A 25,398-nucleotide genomic window follows, 5' to 3' on the forward strand; every position below is an offset into this window, starting at 1 on the left:
ATCTGAAAATAAATAAATAAATAGGTGTGTGTATATTGTAAATATATACCTCTGTATGTATGTATGTATGTATGTATGTATATGTATATGTATATGTATGTATATATATATATATATATATATATATATATATATATATATATATATATATATATAGTTTAAGTATGAAAAATTGGAAGAAATTTTGCTAAAAGTGTTAATATCCCCTATGTATGGATAGACATCCTGTAGAATCCAGCATTTATATTCTCTTTGTCAGTCCAAACGAAAAGAGCACATCTATTTTCCATTCTCAGTTTAGCAACTCACAACCCATAATACACAGCATTTTTGGTTCACTTTCTTGCAGCTGAGTTGATTCAGGAGCAAAACACTTTCTCACTGCAGTTGAACTGTGCTGAAGTTCACTCTGAACCTGACAGAGATCACCCTGAGATGCTTTTAGACCAGTTGTTTTGGTCCACATCTGAATGCAATTGCTGTGTTGAGGAACCTCACTATGGTTTGATTAAAATGGACTAAACACTGCATATATGAAGGCACCCAAATCTAAAACCTACTTTGTATTATTTCTTACTGTCAAATTCCACTTGAAAAAAAGTGTGTTGGTCTTAAAATTTGAGATAAAAATTGTCCCCCATTTCTTCAAACCTTTTGTATAATTGTAAGTGGTAATAGACTCGCAGCATTGAGCAAGCCTGTCTTCTCGGCATTCATTTCTGTATTGTTTCATAAAGTCTCCCTCTGAAACAGCTTTACATTGTTAGCTGTTAGCTTAAAAACTAGCTTGAACTGATGTCATGTTTAATAAACATGACTGTCATGTTTAGTTAGTCTGTTTTAGAAGAATATCTTGCTTTCATTGTGTTTTGCATACTTGGCTGTCCTACCCTGCTTTATCAGACAGTCAGATGTCTTCATGTTGATAATGCCTACACAGTGTGAATTTACACCAAGCACCAACAGAGACATCATACCTGTTGAATAAAAAGTCCAGGTTTGGCGAGCCTTTCAGTGACAGTGTAACCTAGTGTGTATATGATGACAGCAGGAAAATGAAATTGCCCAGGGGTCAGCAAAATATTTAAAACTAATGAATCAATTTCAACTCACCTTGCAGGGCCAGACAGCTCAATCCCTTACAGAATCCTTAATGAGATTTGTTTGCTTGCTTCTCAGCAACTCCATGGCCAATGTTAATTTAGATGCTAGGACGTGTTACGATATCTTTTTTTAAATCCACATAGAATCAAGCATTTCCAGACCAGAGCATCAAGGCTGGAAATGTTAATGTAGTACATATGAAGTAATGAAACGCAGATTGGAATATGAAATGAATTTAGCAGGACCTGGAAAGGGGTGTCCTGCCACATACTCATCAGTGTTTATTAAAACTGAAGTCTAATTTCATGTCAATTATTGTGTGTGAAGCCCTTTTCTGTAAAGTCATAAGTGTGTTTCAGGTGATCAGGTGTGTTGGTTAACCCCACAGTGCGCGCACAGGCACTTTCAGAGGACACTGCCAGTACCAGGCTAAGTATGTTTCATCAACCATGATTGAGATATTCTGGTTCTTGATGCTGACTGGCTTCGAAGCCATTTTGAATTCTCAGTGGTTGTCCTTTCACAAATGTGTTCTGAATTGGAGCTAGCATTGGAGGCATCATCACAGAGAAATGACAATGAATATATTGGATACATATAATGTCAAATGTAATCATGCAACCCTTGTACCTTTAAATGCGCTGGTCTATCTAAAAGTAATGTATGAGACATAGTTCTTTTTATGGTAACTTTAATTTTTCTACAATTTAATACACAGAATTGTCTCTTTATTTATATGCATAGGAGATCAAAAATAAACAAAAAATGGATATGTTGAGAACCATTTATGGTAGAGGAGGTGGATTGAGACCAAACACTCAGCTTACGTAGGTAAAGATTGCGTGTTGGTCTTGGCATATGAACTTTTTATACATCTTCATGGTGGGGTAGCGTTGTGTCACAGCTCCAGGGTCCCAAGTTCAATCCTGAGCTCAGGTTCTTCTCTGTGCAAGTTGTCCCCATGTCAGTGTGGCTTTCCTGCGGTTTCTCTGGTTTCCTTCCCAAAACAAGCTGGAAGATGGCTACTCCAAATTGCCCCTGGGTGTGAATGAGTGTGTGTGTGTGTGTGTGTGTGTGTGTGTGTGTCCAGGCTCCAGATTCACTGTAGCCCTGACCTGTATAAAGCAATTACTGATGATAAATGAATTAATGAGAGAATGAATGATTTTTTTTTGGGTGCTCATAGATTCTGTAGCCTGTACATGCGCATGGATTATGGATGAAACTTAAGTTTTTGATACTTGTTATATACTTGAAATAGCTCTCAGCTTATAGGGAAATAAATTTTCCAACAATTCTGCATATTATTTATTTATTCAGCCCATTGCTCCTGCTTAGCTTTTCTCTACGGGTAGTCAAAAAACATTTGTTAACTGCTTGTTGCCGTAGTAACAGGTGGTTGTCTTGTACTGAACAGGCGGGGAGGAATCTGCGATTCCGAGTAAGCTATTGAGCGAGAGAGAGAGAGAGAGAGAGAGAGAGAGAGAGAGAGAGTCTGTACTGCATGCCAATGAGAAATTGCAATGCAGGTTTCACTATAGTGTAGCATCGCTTTATTGTACAGTAAAGGGCCAAAATTAAATTGACATTTTTAAAACGCTTGCTGATTATGGTGATTCCAGTAGTTTAATTAAGGTTGTGAAATTGCAGGGTGGATATGGACGAGAAGGGCTCTTTTCCATGGATGTTTATGTGCATAATTTCTGAACAGCAATGATGAGAGTAATGAGATTGTTCAGTTACTCCTCCCAGCTATTTTACACACAATCAAACCCCTCTTGTTGTGTATCACACTGAGTGCACGCTTTTCAGAGCTGAGAGCTAGCAGCAACAGCATGTCCCTGCTAACTCATTCCCTCTGTATTCCTCAATGAAGAGATAAAGATGTGATATATAATAGACATCTACATATTAATAATTGATCTCTTGGTCTTTTGGTATTTTGTATGCAGGTGGTGTTTTTATTTGTGCTTCTTGCTACCAGGTATTGGTGTGATTGTGTATTAAGTTGACATGTATGGCTGCTTTGGATTGTAGAAGGGGGTGTAAGGTAATTTGATGGTCTGTCAGTGGTTTTAATATGTGAGCTGGAGAGGGGGATGTGATGGCGGTGGGTTTGTTTGTGTGTCTGTGGTAGACGATGATGACTGAATACTTTCATCACTCCTCTATAAAGGTTCTTGTAGTGTTGCAGTGTAGTGAGATAAAGGATCAACATATTTGCTAGGGAATTACTCTAATTTGCCATCCAGGTGTGTGTGTGTGTGTGTGTGTGTGTGTGTGTGTGTGTGTGTGTGTGACTTGCACTGAATGCATTTGTACTGTATGTACTGATTTTTTTTAAAAACCTTTTTATTTGTTTCTCATTTTCCTTGGACCTAATGTTGAAATAAAATGTGGTGTTCATATAATTTGTTAAACATAATTTGGCTCTACTGTTTTAGCAGAAAAACTAAATATCATGAAGCATGTTGTCCTTTAAGAATTGTAATATCATATTTTTGCCATCCAACTTAAGATGATCTCCTGTGCCTGCTTCTCAGCTGTTGATGTTTGATCTAAATATGGACTCCTACAGTATAAACAGCTCATTTCAATCATGCACACATTTGCAGTCACACATGTTTGGGAAATCCTTAACAAGCTCAGATGTAGAACGATGGTGCATAACATTCATACTTGTGTGATGACAAATGAACGGCGCTGAGGGCCATCTTCACATTAATATTCTCTTCCTGCCTTGAAGAGCTTAGACTGCAAACAGGCAAACAGTGCACTCACACTGGAGACCTCAACACTGCCTTGTGCATCCTCAATGAGGTGTGTGTGGTGTGTGTAGGCATGTTTTTTTATATTTTGGTGGGGACCAAATGTTTGTGATAAAAGTGTTTAAAAAAAAAACAAAACAGCAAATTTCATTTTTAAAAAATCAAAAAGAGCCAAAATGATTCCTTTTGGTTGCTGAGGTATAGGTCAGGATTGGATTTAGGTGTAGTTAGCATTAATAGTTATGTCAGTGCAAGGTCCTCACAAGGATAGTAAGACAGACCAGATGTGTGTGTGTGTGTGTGTGTGTGTGTGTGTGGTGTACAATGACACTTGTCACTCCAGCTTACAGCACACTCAGTTGTTGTGGAGAAACACTATACAGAAACATAGCAAATCCGTTCCTGCGTGGGAAACTAATGTCTTCCCCCCTCTCTCTCTCTCTTCTGCCTGTCTTTCTGTCTGTCTCTCTGCCCTTCACGTTCTGTATGTCCCTCTTTGCCCTTCTCTCTCCCTCCCTTCTCTTTTTCTGTCTGTGTTTCAGAGCCAACCGTTCCTGGCTCCTCCCCCGCCACTCAGGAGTTGATGACACGCTTGGGCTTCTTGCTGGGTGAAGGCATCCCGGGCTCTACACGCATACCTATGGACGAGAAGAATGAAAAGAAGGTATTTCATTTTCCTACTGCAGCTGATGCTGGAGAATAGAGAGAGAGAAAGGGAGAGTGGGGTAATGGGGTATGAAGGACAAGGCTGCATAAGGATTCTGTATGTATGTATATAAAGGCTGCAGAATAAGGATATATATATATGTGTGTGTGTGTATGTGTGTGTGTGTGTGTGTATGTAGCAAATCCTTATATATATATATATATATATATATATATATATATATACACATAGCCAGAAACAACACCAGAGGAAGATGAGACGAAGAGGAGATGATCAGTGGAGCTGGATTATAGACTCACTGGAGTGCTTATGTGCATAGTACGAGCATGTGCTTGTGTTTACATTGTGTTTAAAGTGGAATAGAGGACTTGTACATGAGTGCATGTTCGTGATTTGTGTTGATTTGTATTCAGCTGTGTAGTTCAGTGTTTCTTCAGTGATCTGTGGTCTCTGATGAACTGAAGCGTGTGTAAAGGAAATAGAGTGCATGTTATGAAGGCTCCTGCTTATATCCGACTGGGAGATAATTAGACTGTAACTGTGAGGAAGAAGCAGTGAAGCTTTTATATCTATTGCTTGTGGATTCTGTTTGGACTCACTACATCTTAAATGGCTGGAAGGCTTTTGGTGACTATTTTTAAATGTTATTAATTCTATTTGCTTAAAGGGAATTTTGGGAAATGGGAGCGCTGATAAAACCATCTACATTTGGGAAATATAAGATTAAGACTTTGAGCAAAGTTTTTGTCATTGTGTGTGACCGTGAATATGCAACTGGGCAATAGTTATTTTAATCAGTACTGATATTGTATTTATTTTATTGATGTTATTTCTGAAAATGTGCTTTTTTCTGTATTTCCTTTCCTCTATCCATTGACCAAAGAGAGGAAGTGGGGCTTATTGCACACACTTTATATTTAAAGTGCAGTCTCTGTTTGCACTGTGTTTTTTTTTTTTTCCCATAAAATTGATCTAAATTTAAAATCAGTGTTTGTTTTTGTTTGTTTAATTTCATTTGTTCAGTTGTCCAGTTTATTTAATTGGATATGTAAAAACTGTGCCTTTACTTTTTCAAGTTCCTACTTTCTAATTGTGTTGCTCCCATCTCATTTTTTTTTTTTTAAATCTATTTTCTATTTTACTCATGTAACATTTCCTAATTTTCTCACTTGACAACACTCATATGACAATGAGGGGGTGTGTCCAAACCTCTGCAGGCATTTGATTGGTCCAGGGGGTTTGGGTGTGACACTGATAGTTAATGCAGACTAGAGCTTTTGAAAGTTTCAGAGTCAAGCACATTGTATCAGCGAGCTGCTGCTGATGAGGATGTACTTTGACAGCGTCTAGATTACATCATGCTCTCATCAATGCCAACTTTATTTAAGGATGAAACCTCAAATATTTTCAAAATAGTTTTCAGCCAGTTTCAAAATATCATGACGAGATAAAGTTTGCCTCTCTAATTCTAGCTCTAAAGGGACAGGCTGGGAAATGATCTGCTGACATACTTTTGAAATGGATATTCAGGCTGTTTCCTCACAATACATTTAAATTCACTTGTCATAACTTTTTCACACGTTTTAGGGCTAGAATAGTAATCTAACTGTATTTTACTAAAGTATTTTTCCAAAATATTTATCTTACATCTCTTGGAGGTCTTGTGTGTCCAAGACTATTCAGAAGATGAATTTAATGGAAATCTTTGCATCGTTCTTGGTTTCCGGATGAGGAAAATGTAAATCTGCAAGACAGAATTTCATGTTTATTTAGTTGTGGGTATCTCATTGATAATCTGGTTCATGGCATAAATATTATAACAATTCAGTTTAAGTAAGAAACTTTATTGGCAAGCTTCACGTATGGTGACACGCTGTAGTTAATATATCTGTTCATTTAAATCGGCCAACAGCTGACTTTGTTATTGAGTCTTATTAAGGTATGAAAAGGGATCAGGAAAAGCGCTATCACGAGAAGTAAAACAGAAATGATCGTAATTTATCAGAGCTGGAGCTGCGTAAGAAATACAGACACAAGAAAACTGATAAAGAGTGGAAGAAAAACTTCTGGAGATACACAAAAACCTGTACCAGCAGGGACTTGAAAGGTCCTCGGAGGCAGACATCACTGTTAATATCTTAGCACACACTTCTGACCACTTGTGATAATGAAGCGACATCTGCAAACCCTGTCTAGTTGATTTCAGAAGGGTGTGTAAACTTTTGCACTCAACTGTTACATATATATATATATATATATATATATATATATATATATATATATATATATATATATATATATATGCGCATACACATATACACACATATAATACACATACACATACAGTTCTGTGCAAGTTTTTGACACCCTAGCTTTCTTAGTACAAGTTTTGTTATAAATATTTATTTTATGAATTCCACATTATTGATTCAGTACAAAAACATTTTATATTTCCAAACATTACTTTTCCAAAAAAAAAATAATGTTACAGAAAAATGTTTGTATGTCATTAAAGAAAGCAACATATTACCTAAGAGACCACTTCTCAGACAAAAAACAAAATGAAGGCTCCTTGGTTTTGCTGCAAAAATAAGATGCAAATGCAACAGTCAAACTCTCCAGAAGAGCTGTGGCTTGTTTAGTTTATTGCTTTTTACTGCACATTGTAGTATTTTTCTTATAAGTAGAATAATTTCATTATTTTTTTGAAGTCATCTTTACTTTACAGCTTATCTTCGCATGTGCATAAGACTGTGTGTGTTGGTATGTGTATGTATGTATGTATGTATGTATGTATATTTTATATATATATATAAAACACACAGTAGAGTAAAATAGAGGATAAAAACTATTTGCATCCACTTTCCATTTGTTAAATGAAATTTTAGTGCATGTACATGCAATCTTAATTCAGGTATTAAAAATTTTCATCAGTGTGAATAATAAGCAAAGTATAATAATGAATAAAATTTGTTGTGCAATAAACCACCTCATTTGATCAGGTGATTTTTTGAATCAGGCGCCAGTTTAGCAGATTTTTGCAGAAGGAGCTGACATGATCACATGCTGCTGAATAATTGGAAGAGCAGCAGAAAGTAGAATCAAGACAGATTGGGTTTCAAAGCTTTGTGGTGGTTTTAACTTAGAGCAGTTTTGTCCTTGGTTTGTTTTGGTACAGATGAATAATGTGGTGAGTGATCTTACTCCAAACACGTGTCTCTGTGTGACTAATGAGAAGCTGATTTATTTGCTGAAACAGTGGATGCGGCTGGATCTGTTTGGAGTGTGAGAAAAGCTGAACTTGAAATGAACTCTCAGCACTCGCCTCAAAAGGGAATCTGTTGATCGGCATGCAGTTTATTGGTTCAAGGCTTTGATATTTATCTTCAAGCTTAATTTTGTAGACCATTCCTCTGTAGTCGTAAAGTCATTTATCTCTCCCTCTCTCCTCTCTCTCTCAGTATTATCAGAAAGCTGAAAAAGATACCAGCGTTTACATGATCAGATTTAATAGTGTGTGTACATAAAACATCAAAGCTTAAAAGCCTCTGTCTGTCTGTGTGTGTGTGTGTGTGTGTGTGTGCATGTGTATGTAGTGCTCAGTGAATCAGGGGGTGAGTCCTTGCTCCACTCTGACCAGTAGTACAGCGTCTGCATGTACAGACAGCCCATGCTCCACTCTGAACAGCAGCTCCACTCGTCCCAATGCCAGCCAACGCAGCCCCAGCGGCACAATCACCAGCCCCAGCTCCACGCTAGAGAGCAAGGACAGCGGCATTATAGGTAAAACACACACACACACACATAACCACTCTCACTCACTCACTCACACACACACACACACACACACACGCTGTTATTCTTTCAAACACTGCAGCTCTGCAGCACCATTATCAGCTCTCAGCTTCATTCAAGAATGTTACACACACATACACACGCAGTTCTCCCGGCAACTGTCGCTGTGGCAGGTCCCAGCTACATTCACAAATTCTATTAGTACACTCTGACATTCACACACTGTATATGAGGCATTATTGTTCTTTGGCGTAGTTATTGTATTACACAGCGGTATTGGATCAGTCTTTTATTAGCTGTGTATTGTTGTTGAGAGACGGTGATGGAGATCATCTATGCTACTTCTTTTGAAAATCATTTTCTGAATGGTGCATCACTGACTGAAAGATTTGATGTATAGTTTTTTCTTCTCTTTTCTTTCTAGCAGCTGAAATGTTAGAGCTGCTGTCAGATATCTGCAAGCTATGTGTGATGCTTTCATGTGGCTACTCTCGTTGCTTGGTGGACTAGAAAATTTAATCCAAAAGTAATATCAGATTTGGTATGAAGTATTTTACATTTAAAGGATTTTTCCCAGTATGTATGTGGACGAATATTTATAGAGATCTATTGCTAGAACAATTCAATTCAATTTCAATTCAGTTTTATTTGTATAGTGCTTTTTGTCACAAAGCAGCTTTATAGAAAAATATAAATTCAGGATATAAATTTTAAATTTATACATTTATCCCTAATGGACAAGCCAGAGGCGACGGTGGCAAGGAAAAACTCCCTGAGATGATGTGAGGAAGAAACCTTGAGAGAAACCGGACTTAAAAGGGAACCCATCCTCATCTGGATGACACCGGATAGTGCAACTATAAAAAATTCCCTTCTATAGCTGTGTACTACATGGTCAAAAATGCAATTGTGTAACCAGGAAATTCATCATAGTTTTCACATGAATTCTTTTCACTGATGCAGACCTGAGTGCAAAACTGTTTGGGGCCGTTGCAGTCCTAAAGCTATCATAGCAATTGCAGTCCAAAGCCATCTTTATGGTTTCTAAGTGATACCATCCACAGTAATCTCATGTATCTTTAAGCTGTCCATATGGGGCTATCCTCAGCAGCAGTGAGTGGTTTCCATGAGGTGAGAACTCCAACCAGAAGCAGGGCATCAGGCTGGATCAGGCAGGTCCGGAGAGCAGAAGGGGTCAGCGTCACTGGTGTCTCAGGAGTAGCATGTGTAGCTTGAGAGAGAGAGAGAAACACAGATTATTAGGTGTTCTTATTGTCATGTTTGTAATGGTTAAGGACAATGTATATTGTGTGCACAGTGCAAGCAGGGACATAAAGTGGCCAGCCACTCCACCGTCAACTAACCTGAGTAAACGCGTAAGTGTGAGGGAGGCATCCAAACAGCATCCAAACATCCAAGTTCACCACAACACTCTATGCCGATGAACCCTCCAGATCTGCTCCTTTACCTAATAAAAGCTATTCACAAAAGCTTGACTAAACAAATATGTTTTCAGCCTAGACTTAAACACTGAGACTGTGTCTGAGTCCCGAACACTAATAGGAAGGCTGTTCCATAACTGTGGGGCTTTGTAATGAAAGCTCTACCCTCACTATTTGAGGTACCAAAAAACAGCCTGCACCTTTTGATTGAAGTAGGCGTGACAGATCGTAAAAGACAAGAAGTGCTCAGGTACTGCGGTGCGAGACCATTCAGTGCTTTATAGGTCAATAGTAGTATTTTATAGAACAGGACTGTGTGTGTGTGTCATCATTTTTTTTTAAGCTAGACACTAGAATTGTGCATCATAAGTTTAGATTGTAGTCACATTTTTTTTCTTGTGCACACATATACACCTTTAAAATGAATAAAAATGTTCATACTGGGTATTGTTTCCATAAATAGGTTGTATAGTCACACTGATGGTCAAATCTAAATGAACAATTTTCCTGTTTTTCACATCTGGCAAGTGACAAAAGATGTTTCTACTAATAACCACCAAGACTAAATTGCTACTATTCTAGTTTACCACTTACTGCTTTAGCAATAATGACAATAATGTTACAGTTGTGCAATGAGAAATCAATAAAGCATTAATTAAATCTGCGTAGAGTGAGAGACATTATGAGAGAGAGAAAGGGTTGATAATGTCTTAATGCTGTTTCTGAAAGTGAGAGGAGATGGTGGTTGGAATATTTTTTTCTTTGCTAGGTGATAAAGGTTTTTTTTTTTTTTTTTTGGGCTCAGTAATGAAAAGCTGAACTCCAGCATCTTCTGCTCTCTGATACCAAAGATTAAAGTTTCCCCTCAGAGTGGATGATTCTACATAGCAGTAAGAATTCTTCTCAAGTACTGCACACTTATTATTTATTAGGAAGGGTCTTTATTTGGGCTGTATTTGTGCGGAGCGTGGAAACGCACTTCTATGCAAATGTCTATGGAATATTCGCTTAGACAAAAGATGCCATCAATTTGCATTTATGTAATATTTAACTGTCTCTTAAATTCTAATTAATGAACATACATGTCACATTTGTAAATCTATCACATTTTAAAAGATTCATTAATACAGAATTTCTTTCCTCTTACAAGCCTTCCGCTTCTTATGTTTTATTCGACGGCACGATTTTATGATGTCCGTAACAAGTGACGCAATATGTGTTTGAAGTAGGAAATCTTCAATATCCTTTTACAAATCAGAAAGGCTGATGTAGAGAAAGAAAGATAGAGATAGAGTGTAAGACAGGAAATGATTGCTCCCTGTGGTTATATCACTGCTTTTTTGGCAGGTCTGTGTTTTCTAGCTTTTTAGGCAATCTGAGACAAGAGGAAAGGATAACAGGATTTATTATTATGTTCTTCCTTTTTCATGATGGCTTCTAGTACAGGTTTGCACTGTTTTGATAAATGGTGAATGAAAGGTAATTTGAAATAATTGCATGCACAACTGCACTGGGTTTTAATTTGAGTGTGTTCTTTGGTTTGTGTGATCCTGAATGTCACATTGTCATTTCACCTCATTGTGGTTTATGATGCATAAATCCTAGCATTGTTGATTCACACATTTAATATGTTTTATGTACCCCGCACTTGCTGTAGTTTTTGAGATAACTGAATGCATTATTTGAAAGCACCAAGGTAGGATATAGTATAATTACTGAGTCTGTTGGTTATGTTTGTAACTGTATACTTGCTGGGGCAGCGAGAATCACCAGGATGCCATCATGTGGCCCTGCACACATGCAAATGCTGCGAGTGAGCAAGTGATATATGACACAATATTCGCAATGAATGCCATTGTTATGCATCCATTTTTCTATAGAACCTTCTTTTTGAGTTCCTACTGGGTTAGGGCTGGTTCAGAATGATGTCATACATGGGATATAAAAAGTCTACACACTCCTGTTCAAATGGCAGGTTTTTGTGAAATAAAAGAATGACATCTTTAATGTAAAATTGCTAAATATACAAATAAAGTGAAAAACAATCAGAAACCTTTTTAGGGAAAAAAGGAAGGATAAAAAACTTGTTGCGTAAGTGTACACTCCCATAAATACTTTTTTGAAGCACTTTTATTACACCACTCAGTCTTTTTGGGCAAGAGCCCATCAGTGTGATGCATCTAGACTTGGCAATATTTTCCCACTCTTTCTTGCAAAAACATTCTAGATCCATCATTCTAGATTTTGCAGGGTTGATTTGCACACCTCTGGCAAAGTGGATTGTGCTAAACACACTGTAGGTGCATAGAGTAATTCCAACAAGATGTCTTCAAATGTTAAGAAGAAAAGAGTTTTTTTTATCTTATTTAGCAATTTCTTTATCCATTTTCAATTCCATCTTTTCATTTTCTTTCCAAATACAAGCAGAAATACCAAGCTTTTTAGGACTAACTTTACTGAATTGCAAACTGCACCACTTATGTACTCTTTACTGTGCAGCTACGATCACCAGCTCCTCTGAGAATGACGGGTCAAGTCTGGAGTGGAGTAAGGAAGGCAGTGTGAGAATTCCTGGGCATCATGCGCTGGCACCGCCCACCATGCGCACAGAAACCTGCTCTCCTGTGGCCGAGGAAGAAGTGCCCACTTCCTACACAGCGGTCTCTGGGGCCATCAGGAATGCAGCCACAGCAACAACAGGGTCTGTGGCGTCCGGGTTTAATGCTGAGGGACCAGTCCACTATCCAACACAGAACTCCTCTAGCCTTATGATGCCCAGACCCAACTCAGTGGCAGGTAGAGTATGAAGCTTTCATTTTTATTGTCTGTTCCCTTCTTAGCTATTAACACTGCCTGTCTTTGTGCAATACCATATTAATGATATGCAGAGTGGTGCTGCTTGTGTGTTTTGTACGTTGCTCTGTACACTGGGTATTTACTTTCCAAGTCTGTTGATTCTGTGATTTGACTTGTGAAACTTTTGTGAGGAATTATTAAACTGGGTCACAGCAGATAGAGAGCTAACTGATTCACGGGGGAGGTCAGAAACTCGTGATTAATATTGATGTCTCCTTTATAATGTTGTGAACGTCTTGTGACCTGTGATGGATCGACACTGGTGTTGGTGATCTTAATTGAGACTTGAGGCTCGAAAGAGTTCAGAGTCAGATAGAAGAAGAAAAGACCCTTCAAGGTTTAGGAGCCTTAGCGAGTTTATATCCAAGTAACTCTGGTGGATTGTGGTGTATTCTTGACTGTGTGTGTCAGAGAGATTTGGAGAAATGAGGCTTGACTCATTCTTTCTAGGATATACTGGGCACCTGTGTTAGTTTTTGTGTTTCGCTAACAGAGCCACACAGACTTTTGCTGAAATACATGTAATCTTGGTAGGACTCTGTGGGTTTTATTTCTCTGATGCTTAGCTGCCTGCAAATATACCACAAGTGAAAGAGACAAGTGAAAATAGCATACACAGTCTCACATACTGGTCTGGCCCCAGTACCAAAATGCTGCTGTTCTGAAACTATGAAGTGGTGATTTTTGTTTGCTATGACAATACATTAAGCAACCTGTTATTTACATTACTGTCATTAAAATAAAACATGTGACAGTGCAGCGATTTTAAAGTGTATTGTTGTTTAAAAAGAAAGAAAGAAAGAAAGAAAGAAAAATAGTGAAATGAAATATTGCAACCATCACTCAGTGGTTTAAGGAAGGAAAATATTAACTGAATAGCTAATGCAAATGGCAAATAGCTCAGCAAAATTTTCTTTGAGCAGCTGCACACTAAGAAGCCAGTGCAACTTGTAAATCTTTTCCCTATTTGCACCAGTTTAAAAGAGACCTTATTTTTCGTTTTAAATAAAGACAGCACTAGTGAAAAAGATGGAAAGGAGGTATGATGTACTCTGCAGGGTTACCCTGAGAGAGAGAGAGAGAGAGAGAGAGAGAGAGAGAGAGAGAGAGAAGGTGTTCAGTGCAGGTTGCTACTACAGTCCTGTGGTAGATATGATCAGTGATGATATTACTGTACTGGAACATCTTCCTGTTATAGAGTCTGCGTGGTGGTAATTAATTAATGGAGACAATTAAGATTGATTGGGTGTCCTGTGTGTTTGCGTCTGTTTGTGCTTGTGTGTTAGACTGAGGGAAAGAGTGTTCATGTGAGTGTATTTATATGAGTGTTTACTGACTCACACTTACTTCACACGCTGTTTGTCTTTAGTGAAGAAAGCATTAATCTTTACTGTGCGTTTCACAGATTCATAACCCACGCTGCACTGCTTCTGAACTGCAGACTCTGCTTCATCAACATACTCACTCACACTGACAGCTTTCTCTCTCTCTCTCTCTCTCTCTCTCTCTCTCTCTCTCTCTCAGACATTAACACCTATCTCAATTTCACTCACTCATTTTACACACACAAAAACATCTCCCTATCTCTCTCTGGCTCACTCTGGGACGCACACACACACACACAGACACACACAAACACAACCCCACACACATAATCTAACTCTGAGGCCACAAAATAATAGCCTTGTCCTCTGAGCCGTATCACCAAGTGAGGTGTCTCTGCCTCAGGTCCTGACCGGATGATGTCACATTTGGAGGCAGGAGAGTCACACCTCTGTTTTTTGTTTTGTTTTGTTTTGTTTTTTTAAATGGGTGACTTCTGTGCCCTTCAAGAAAAATATGGGATGGGAAGACAAACATGGCTTCATTACTGAGAATGCGGAGAGATTGGTCTTAAACATGGAAGATATGGCACTTCTGAAAGATTTGGCATGGCTTCTAAATATACAGTTTGCACAAAAATGTGATGCATACATGATCAGCTTTTTAAAAGCTCTGACCAAATGTATGAACAGGATGCTTTAACTCTGGATGTAATATAGTATAATATAGGGCACTTTTTGTACCTTTTTATACCATTGCAATTTGACACCAAATACAATGTTTAATTTATTAATGAACGACATGTCATGTATTTTAATGGTTTATAAATAAGCTTTAATGCTGTAGAATGTCCGAGAGACAAGTTGGTTCCTGTTATTTCATTATAGGCATGATAAACACTGTCTCTCTCTTTCTCTTTCTCTTTCTCTCAAAAACGCTTATCAGGTTACTGATAAACTGGAGAGCATAAACTCTTCAGTCCCGAAAACTGTCCTGTGCTGAGAAACTTTTCAAAGCACAGTGACTGTCACAAAGCATTGACTTCTCCACATCAACGATAATGTGTTTTTCTTTGATAAATAGCATGTTCTTTTTTAAATCCATTTATTATTAGAATAGATTTAGTCCTAGATTATGTGGAGCTTCCAACATACAAATCCCTGTCAATGAACTTATTAGAATGAGCGCATTAATTAATAAATCTATCATTTATGTTACAGCCAGAACTACAGTCCGAGCCTTGTGGTTATTAAAAAATGATGCACAGAATGAGAATTCAACCACACCGTGGTATAATACATTTTATTTTGGGTTCTAGATGTTTATTACAGAATAGTGAGACGCTTAAATACAGGAGAAGGAAGCAGCTTTGGTTTGTTTAAGGTATGTTTTAAACCAGAACTGTTTAGAGTGATGAAATGTCACTGTTTTTACTTTGATCAAGGGCTAATCAGGCTGTCAGCCTTTAAAGTCAGCACTGTAACATACCACGTTGTCTTGCTCCTTATATACAGTGCATGCTTAGTTCACTGAAGCTGATCATTGAGTGAGAGTGTGAGAGCGATGGGCTGCAGTGTGTAACAGAGAGAGACCGTTTGTTCAGTCACACACATGGCCTCATACAACTACACTGAAATTCATGTGAGGTTTCACACTCACTTTCTCTCTGTAGTTTCAGTCTGGCACCCTTGCCATTTAAACCATTTGTGCATGTCGGCGCTGCCAGCATGAGCAGAATTGTTCTAAAGGGGGAAAAAAATGATTTTGATTAATGACATGACCGCATCAGTGGCATCCTGAAAAGCAGCACAGTGGCTTTTTAATGGCCAGTTGGATTAATTACCTCAAAATGGTACCTGACTTTCCTAGAACTAAATATTCTCACAAGGCATTCCTCACAATGATGTAAATTGAAGTGAGTGGAATGGTTTAATATATTTATTGACTATTGACTTTGTGAAATGCAAAGTTGTTTTGTTTAGGTAGCATTAATTTGGTAATTTGATTCTATTATATAATAAATGTTGCTTGAAAAGCTGCATAATTGCTGGACTGAGCTTTTAGACTGAAATCTACTGTACCCTCAACACAGAGCAGCAGCTGGTCTTAAGTAAGTTTAAAAAAAACAACCAAAAAAAAAACAGGACCATATTTTCTTTAGCTGCACCTGTCAGTCAGCCATCTTACCACTGTTGCTCTGTGTTTAAACAAACAAATAAAAGTGTATTTATATTCAGGAGAGTGACAGAGTTCTTCCTGCAGTTTTTCTACATGGTAATATTTTTGCTGAAAAGATATTCATGTTGAAAAAAAGATATCATCTAACGTTGGGGAGAGAGAGAGAGAGAGAAGGAAGGAAGGAGAAGGTGCTTGGGGTGGTATGAGTGTGTGAGCGAGGTAAAGCAGCAGAGGGCAGATTGAGTTTAGTTTTGAGTGTTTAATCAGTCTAGCAGACACTCAGAGAGCTGTATAATGGATTCTGGACAACAACAGCGCAAAAGCTGGGAATGATACTCAGGTACACACTAGGGGTGTTACAGTTCGAAATGGTCATGGTAGGATTACCTTGTCTAATATCAAAAAATATCATGGCTTCACGGTATTAATTAAATTTTTAAAAACGCACAAGCCGGTGGTGATAGTTAAAGGTTCATAGTGTATATAACAGAAGCCAAAAGGAAATTAAAAAAATCAAATCCCTTAATCGTTCTGGTTTCTTAGAAACATATGATTTTTCCATAAAATCTTTTACATTGTCAGTATTTATCATGTTGCCATTATAAGATGAAAGAGAGAGTTGCTACGAGGAAGCTATGGCAAAAAAGAATAAATAAATAAATAGATTGCATAGACTGTTGTTTTGTTTAGTTCTGTTGTGGTGCTCTGTGTGTTTGAAAGCTGTTGTGTCCGGTAAAGTTATAAACATGTGAGGAGTGGCAGCAGTGTACTACGCTACGCAGTGTGACGTGTTTACAGCAGTAGCAGATCACAGAGGGTTTTCTGTGCAGTCCATGTTACTCTAGTATGATTTAGGGCAGAGTTCAGAGGGAGGGATTGTGAGGTACTTGGAGAGTCACAGCCAGACACACAAGGGTTGAGAACCACTGATGTAAGGTAAAAATTGAACACGTAAACAGTAATAGATGGATTTTGTATGGAATTTTGAAAAAGTCCAGCAGTGAGGTAGTCGTCCAATTATACACTGTGACTAACCATGACACCCTAACAACCCTAGTACACACGTACTCTTCTATTACTGTCTATATGAGGATTTGTCGTGGACTTGTGTATTGCTGCCATACATACACCTAACCCCAGTAACCATAAATGAATTGCATGCTCTTTTACATTTGTAAATGAAAACTCATTTTTGTACTATGTGCTAACAAAATGTCTCGATAATGTTGGGACCTTCACAAACTAAATACATACGTCTATATCCTCCATTTATAAATCGGCAAATGAATAAAAAAGAGACCACACACACACACAGACACACACACAGCACCCCCAGTCTGCCAGAGGGGCTTCTGTTCTCCCTTTATGACAAATTCATTTGTTAGATTTTGATTGCATGCTGAATGGCCGTTAAGCCTCCCTTTTATATCTCTAAGTGTGTTATCTCACAGTAGGACATGTCTGCAGCACTCTTCTCTGCGTAACCCTTCTTGAATGCCAATCATTTTCATCATCGGCCTGAAACTGTATGCTTGAGTTTCAGTGAAGGGAATGCAGGGCCAGCAGCATACAGACAGATATTATAGCCCTTTTCCACCCAGAGAACTGTAGCGAAAAAGAGATTACATTACATTTTGCAGTCATTCATTTGACAGATGCTTTTATTCAAAGTGAATTACAAATCAGGAAGTTTCCATTCCATGCATATACCTGAGCAGTTCCAAATTTCCGGCTTTCTCAGTACAGTAGCATGAAATAATCAGTGGAATGTTGCTTTTTTCCTGCTCTTCCCAGGCGTTATTTATTTATAGAAAAATAATTAAATTGGTGGACTTTCTTAAGCTGTTTATTCCATTTTATCAAGCAGTCATTAATGGCATAAAGCCAATTACTCAGCATGATTTTTAAAAATAATTTCATGTTCATTTGAGCTTGTAATTGGCTACAGGGATTTGGTGATTTGTGTTTTTGCTGGAATAACTGGGGAAAAAAAAGAAAACGGAAACCCTGACAGAAGCATACATGAATATTCCCCAAGAACACCACACTGTGATACATGCTATAGGGTTTCACAGCTTCACTGATCATTTAGATGTTTTAGGAATTACTTCATTAGATATGCTTTTAAAATGGACTGATAACTGCCAAGGCCGGTTCCTATTATATCAATATCTGATGACTGTACTGGAGTTGCAGTGCTGGAGCCCATCTCTTCTCTTCACGCAATATTGTATGGATGTGATACGGTGAGGGTCAAGACAGACTTTTCCCAAACCTGTTTCCCACAGATCTCAAATATAAAGTATACTTTTAGTGTAAGGATTTGTGTCTTGTCACCTCCTCTCTGTGTCTCTCTCTGTCTCTCTTTTATCATCTTATTCTCATTGTTGACTATAATTGTATCTTCACATCAAAATAATATTGACATAATTATTGGGGTTGTTTCTGCATTTATTTCGCTTTTCTTCCAGTGAATTTCTGTTAATGTTTCAGTTTCATTAATGTTCTTTAAATCTACACTGTTGCATGCAATTCCTGGACACATGACTGCTCAAGATTACTTCGATCAAAGATTTGTCTCAAATAAATAAACATTCCCTATGATTGGACTTTTAATAATGTTAATTTAGCAGACAACAGAGTAGGGCAGAGTGGATGTATTCTAGGTGAAACATTAAATTTAAGGTGTTCAAGTTAAAAAAAAAAAAAAAAAACATGCAAGAATAAAATCCACCAATGGGGGAAAAAAAAAAGATCTTTCAGTAATGCCGCTTAGTAGAGTCCATATTTTCCAATATTCAGTTTTCAAGCTAGTCTTACATTGAGTAGGACATTAGGTGTTTCAGAGGATTATTTTAATAGTAATCACAGGACTTGTGTGCCTAGCGTTTCTGCAGGAATCAAGCCAGGTGAACGGCTGTCTCTTATGAGCTTTTCGTGCTTTGCTTTCCACACTGTGTCATTAAAACCTGCTCACTGTGGATTTGCTGCTAGTCTGAAAGTCAATAGTCAATAGCAGTTCTTCGATTTAAGACAAGAACGGAAAATAAAACGTGATATTTTTTTTTTTAATGAGACAAAATATGCTTGGGTGCTTCCCAGAGTATCACTTTTGTGTGGGAAACACTGGACTTTGTGGGTGCAGGTTTTGCACCCATCACTCACACACACACACACACACACACACACACACCAAAAAGTAGTGGATTCATACATGAAAGATGCTCTAATAATCATCCCACTGTGGGAAGAACTTCAGCAGTCAGAAGAGTAAGTGAATTGGTTAGAGGCTTTCCTCTCACCACTGCTGCAGCTGCAGACGATGATCAATGAGGCAGGAATGATGGAGAGAATTAAAGAGTGAGAAAGAAAGATGGAAGAATGACTGAAATTCGTAAGAAACGGTTGTTGTTATGTTACCTGATAGAGCTGTTTTCTTAGATACTAGCATTGGTGCCATAATAAATAAACTGAATAAAGACCATAAATGAAATGTACACAATTTATTTTATTAGAGATTAATGAAAGATGCTCCGATCATGTCTTCACCCAATTGATATATAAAACATTGTAGAGCCTCTCTTTCATTTATTTATTTATGTGCTTGCTTGCCTGACTGTCTACCGATGTAGTGGATTTAGGTGTGGGCAGTATGACAAAAATATCATAGCATGATACAGTTTTATGATGCACAATATGCGTCATGATATATAGGTTTAGTAACAAACTACCAGCAAACCAGTAGTGCTGGTAATTAAAAAAATCTTTACAAATATAAATGACTTTAAATTGAAAAGGATACAAACAATGCATTCTAATAATTTCAGTAACTGCTAATAATAAATATTTTCAAATCAGCTGCAATATGTCGGAAAAGTGTATTGTGACACAATTTATCATGATATCGATATTGCATTGTCACATCGCACAGCCCAAAGTTGATGATATGACAGTTTGACTACACACCATTTTTCTCTCTTGGGAGTGGCGTGTTTATTGCGGTCCCAGCTAAAATAGCAAACATGCCATAGAACAAGAAGTTCTGCTGTTTATACAGATAAATTGTGAGTTGAGGGTGAAATCATAGGTGTTGTAGTTAAAAGGAAAATTTCTTTGTCTGTCTCTTCTACCTCTGTGTGTTTTGTTTTTTTGTGTGTAGTGTTGCTGTGAGCTGTCAAAACTGGGATGTATGTATCTGAGCGTGTCTGGCAGAAGGCAGTTACAGTGCCACAGGCTTGTTTGGGCTTCAGATACACTGTCACCGTGCAGTGTTCTTCATGTTCTTCTGAAAGTTATTGGACTTGCCGTCATCAGACTGTGGAGTCTGAGACACAAGTTAAAAAGAACTGCCTGAATATGAATGACTAAGTCATGATGCTCTGAAGGGAAACAGTGGCATTTAGCGTGTTTTTCAAATGTTCATGAATTGTGCTATTAGATACACTGAATAGTACAGTGTTGAGTAAGTGATGTGGAAAAGAGCTTACATTTGCATTTTTGAGATTATCATTATGGTATATTGTCATCAATTGTACAAAGACACTATGTGGCCAAAGGTAAAGGACACATGACCATCACATGCATACCAGATTTAGTCCCCCTTTGCTGATATGCTAACCTCCACTTTTCTAGGAAGACCACTAGATTTTGGAGCGTGGCTGTGGGGATCTTCCCATTCAGCCACAAGAGCATTAGTGAGGTCAGGCACTGATAGCCCGGCGAGCAGTCAGCGTTCCAGTTCATCCCAATGGTCTTCAGTGGGGTTCAGGGCTCTGTGCAGGCCACTCGAGTTCTTCCACTCCAACCTTAACACATCATGTCTTCATGGACCTCACTTTGTGCACAGGGGCATTGTCATGCTGGAACAGGTTTTGGCAGCAACAGTTTGAGGTAGAACCACATATGGATGTGATGATCAGGTGTCCATATACTTTCTGCCCTATAGTGTAACTAGCTTCGTTTCCTTTTAAGGATGGGGATTTGTGACAAATATTGTGGTCTTCAGAAATGCCATAGCTGTAATAAAAAGTATGCCATTTTCAAACTGTATGCATCAAACTGCACCAGTGTATAATTGTATACATGAACTTCCTGGATAAAGAATTAGTCGCATCCACTGAAAGCAGCACTTTATTATGCAATGTCTATAGGTTGAGCAGCAGGAACGAATGTAAAAATGAATTCTGTGGTTGCCTTGTGTTCTGCTTCATGTCTAAGCAGAACACAACTTTGACACATTCCAGGAGGACAAGGGTGCAGAGAGTGTGAATTATTTGACAAGCATGATGGAACACTGAGACACTCCGACTGGTCTACAAAAATCACAGGATGATCAGTCCCATAGAAAACCTGTGGAATTGCACAGTCACTGGAAGAGCGGACTAAAGTGTAAAGGAAGCATCTCGGGACACTGGTAGAATTGTGAACTGAGAGGATTGTTATATCTTGTAAGAGCTAAAGTATTAGAAATGAAATGATGCACATGGCAATTGCTATTACTCCTAGTAGTATGCAGTTCCGTATAGAACCCAGTCATGTGACTACCTCTCAGTCAAATTCCATTTCCTCAGATGAATACTTTGTTAGACTTTGCTACATTTACTGAGTACAAACTACAACATTATGAAAAGTACAAGGCATTTTTAGACACAATGTTAAACCTATAAAAATCAGCTTTTATTTTAAAATATCTTCAGAAAACTGTGTTTCTTGGTGGGATGCAGTACCACAAAGATCGCTCTTGGTAATTTAACCTGAGCAGTATATCATCTGTATATTGTACTGGAAATATTTGTTATTTATTTTGATGGGGGTTTATTGTTTGTAGAATATATAATGTCATATCTTGCACAACTCTTATTTTCATTCACTCATCTTCAGTCACAGTTTTACTGAGTGCCTAAAGCTACTAGCTAGCAGTTGTTGGAGAAAATCATGATTCTTGGATGCGATCCATGAGTATGAATAGCAATATATGATTGATTAGTGGAGATCAGTGGTCCCTCTTCATGGCAACAAGCCATTGGTTACTGTATTCAGAGTTGAAATAGTAGAACAATTCAGAACAAATGAATGAATGAATGGAATTAAAAAATATAAAAGTTAATATATATATATGTTTTTCAGGACTGTTCACATTTGTAAAACTATGACCCATTGCTAGTACCCTTGTTAACTGGAAGATCAGATACAGCTCTTGCAGGTTGTTGGCTTTGCAGTCAGTGCTGACAGACAGAGTGGTGTAGTTACTCTATGGAGCTGATCATTGGCCAGTTGTGTGCTAAGCCAGGTTTAACCTGAGAGCAATCATCCTCAGGACCTGAGGGACATCTCTACCCTGCTGTGCACCACGTGTACAAACGTTATACGTTCAAACCTGTGTGTGTGTGAGTGAGAGTGAGAGAGGTTAGAGGTAGGCTTGTAGGGCATTGGCATTTCTCTTGCTCCCTCCCTCTCCTTCCCTCTCTCCCTCTCCCTCTCTCCCTCTCCCTCTCTCTCTCTCTCTCTCTCTCTGTGGTTCCACCCCCATTTGCTTTCGTCTTGCATCAGAGAATCACCTCTCTCTCACTTTTCTCTTTTTTCCTTTTAATTCATTCTCTTGTGCTGTTTAATCTCACCTCTCTCCCACCCTATTTTGAGTTGGACTCATCTCAAGCTTTCTTTTCTTTGTTTCTGTTTCTTTTTTTCCCACTGTGTTTATTATTCAGTCAATTCCCCCATTTATATATGTTTTGTTCTATCTCTATTCCCTCTTTCCCTTCCTCCACCCCTTTCTTTCTCCGGGAGGATCATTGATTAATTCCTCTCCAGCTACTCAGCTCAGAGCGTAGTCACTCGCTTGGTTGACAGAGGTCCCTCCACATCTCTCTTCTTTCCCCACCCTCACTGTGAGCTGTTGCATTAGGTCTCACATCTTTAATGCCAGATACTATTTCTCTCTCTCTTTCTCTCTCCCTCTCTCTCTCTCTCTCTCTCTCCCTCTCTCTCTCTGTGTCTCTCCCGCTCTCTGTGCTGAATCTTCAGTAGCGACTCTTGCTCTCGCTGCAGCTTCAGTCACCAGTTGAATGCGAGAGGGTGAGTGTGTGTGAGTAGATATGGAGGATTTGGAGCAGCGAGGTGGAGGGTTGGCATGTCTGCCCTGCTGTTAAGAATGAAGATGCTCTCCACACCTCCTCCGTGTTTGTGTTTGGGGAACAGACCCTTTCCTCCATGCTGGTCTGTATGACCGGCTTCACTCTGTAAGTATGCACTGTTCCAGTGTGTTCGGGCTCTGTACAGGGAATTAGCAGTGTGGGAAGCGAAGGGAGTTTGCTGTGGGAGAGTTACTGGATTAAAATGTAGCTGAGCAAAAGCACAGTAACTCAGAGTGCTTTTTGCGCTCTGATTAAAAACTGTACCCTGTGATTGTGTATTGTGTATAGTACTTTTTTTAATGGCTGTTTGAGAACTATTACTGAATCATCATACTCATTTTTAATTTTTCTGCTGTCTTTCATGCTCATTATCTCCGATCTCTCATTAGTTAATTTCTGCATGACCTCTTCATGGAGGTCATTCCAGCTCAAAACAGCATTGTTTTGTTTTTTATTTCATTAAAGAATTGATTTATTTAGCAGGAAATGCGTGCATGTGTATGTATACATGTTTCTGCATGTGTGCTCTGACTGACATGGCTCTTTGCACAGTTAGTGGGTTGCTGCGTCTGTCATCATCTCCAAGAGTGGCATTTTCTATGATGTAATTTCCCCCCTCCCCCAGGTTTGCCACTTTCATTAGTTAAATGGTTTACCAGCTCTAATGCATATCTTCTGCTCTTTGGGTCTTTTTGGCATCTGCAGGTTTCTATATGTAGATGATGGTCACAGAGTGTGTACTTTATCATGTCAGTTCTGAGTGTGTTAGCCAGGTAGTGTGCCATGGTGTGCTAGCTATTTAGCACTGTTATTTTGTGCTGCTTTGATTTAGTCTTGAACCTCTGCTTTAGAGTTATTGAGATGGGTGAGGGCCAGCTGAGTAAGATGACTTACTTAGGCTCATTGATTGCCCAAAATTTGACTACTAATTTGAAGTCTCTGTAATTACTGAGTATTGTCTTTATTGTGCACTACACTATTTCCATTGTGTTCTCATGAACCTTTAAGATGGGATTATAAAGGGTTTGCTTTAATTACTGACTCATAATTCAACTTCCACAAAGTTTTGGCATTTACAGTACAGAATCCTTGTCATTTATCAAGGTTTATTGATTCCCTGATGAATTTCCTTCTCAATAATAGATTTTCTAATTAATGCTTGGCATTACTATGGCAGTAGAGCCAGGCTATGCTGTAGGCCTTGTTCCATTAGAAAGATACAAAACCAGGTCATCTACATCAAGGAGCCATCTTTGAGCTGTTTAAACTGACTAGAGATTTTACACTGTGGTGGTCCAAACACAGCAGCCCTTTCTCATTCTGCTGTCCTGAGAAGTTATATTTCAGTTTTATTGGCCAAGTATGAGCATATAAGGAATATAACTCCAGTTTTTGGTAGCTCTCATAGCCATACACACAGTCTATAAAGTAACAACAATGTAAACAACAAACACCAGCAACTTCGACATCAGGTTGGTGAAGTAACTCTTAACATGGCAAGAATGAGTGCAAATTGGAAAATACAATAAATACGAATAATAAATAAATGTATGAGATAAATGTTTTAACATGTATTGCACAGATGCTGTTCAGTCAGTGTATATAGATACTTATATTGTACACTAGAGGAAAGAAAAAAAATCAGCTGTTTTGGTGATCGCAGTGATATATTATTAAAGATTAAGAATGTGTTTAAGGTCATGACTGTTCTATTTTTATTTGTTAATTTGTTACCAGTATGCCACACGTTCTTGTTTGAATGAATTACTTCATGTTTTGCTACCTGTGCATTTTCAGTAAGTTTCTAAAATAATAATTTGTGCCAGATAGAATCAAAAGCTTTTTTTCCAACCCATTGCAAATATTTCCTTTTTATTTTGTAAGCGTAGAGGGTATTTAGCGTGTAAATAAGATCAGCAGTATAGTAATTTGGTAAGAATTTCATTTGAAACATTAAGCTAATCAAGACCTTCATGAAGTCTAGATTTCCCCCCAAGTTACAATTCTGTTACTTTACCTTGTCTAATATCTGCTAAGCTAAAATAGATAAATTAGTTTTTGTTCCTACATTCAGATCTCACAGATATTCACATTTTTCCTGGGTCTGGAAAGGCGCGTCTGTCTTAAACATT

The 25,398-nt window shown here is 38.2% G+C and overlaps 1 protein-coding gene across 3 annotated transcripts in view; it reads left to right on the forward strand.

The window, feature by feature from the left end:
• The window catches only part of tanc1b (tetratricopeptide repeat, ankyrin repeat and coiled-coil containing 1b), a 131,448-nt gene that overhangs the window by 63,035 nt on the left and 43,015 nt on the right, over nt 1-25,398 (forward strand). For 2 of the 3 annotated variants that reach the window (XM_026912153.3, XM_053234539.1), the window contains exons 5-7: nt 4,415-4,536; nt 8,136-8,322; nt 12,276-12,572. In XM_026912153.3, coding sequence (XP_026767954.1) covers nt 4,415-4,536; nt 8,136-8,322; nt 12,276-12,572 — 606 coding nt within the window. Of the gene's footprint in view, nt 1-4,414; nt 4,537-8,135; nt 8,323-12,275; nt 12,573-23,186; nt 23,372-25,398 lie in introns of those variants that run through there. The other variant, XM_053234540.1, reaches the window with a different exon arrangement.

The sequence above is a fragment of the Pangasianodon hypophthalmus genome, chromosome 5, assembly GCF_027358585.1.
Source record: "Pangasianodon hypophthalmus isolate fPanHyp1 chromosome 5, fPanHyp1.pri, whole genome shotgun sequence".
In the NCBI taxonomy this organism is placed as follows: Eukaryota; Metazoa; Chordata; class Actinopteri; order Siluriformes; family Pangasiidae; genus Pangasianodon; species Pangasianodon hypophthalmus.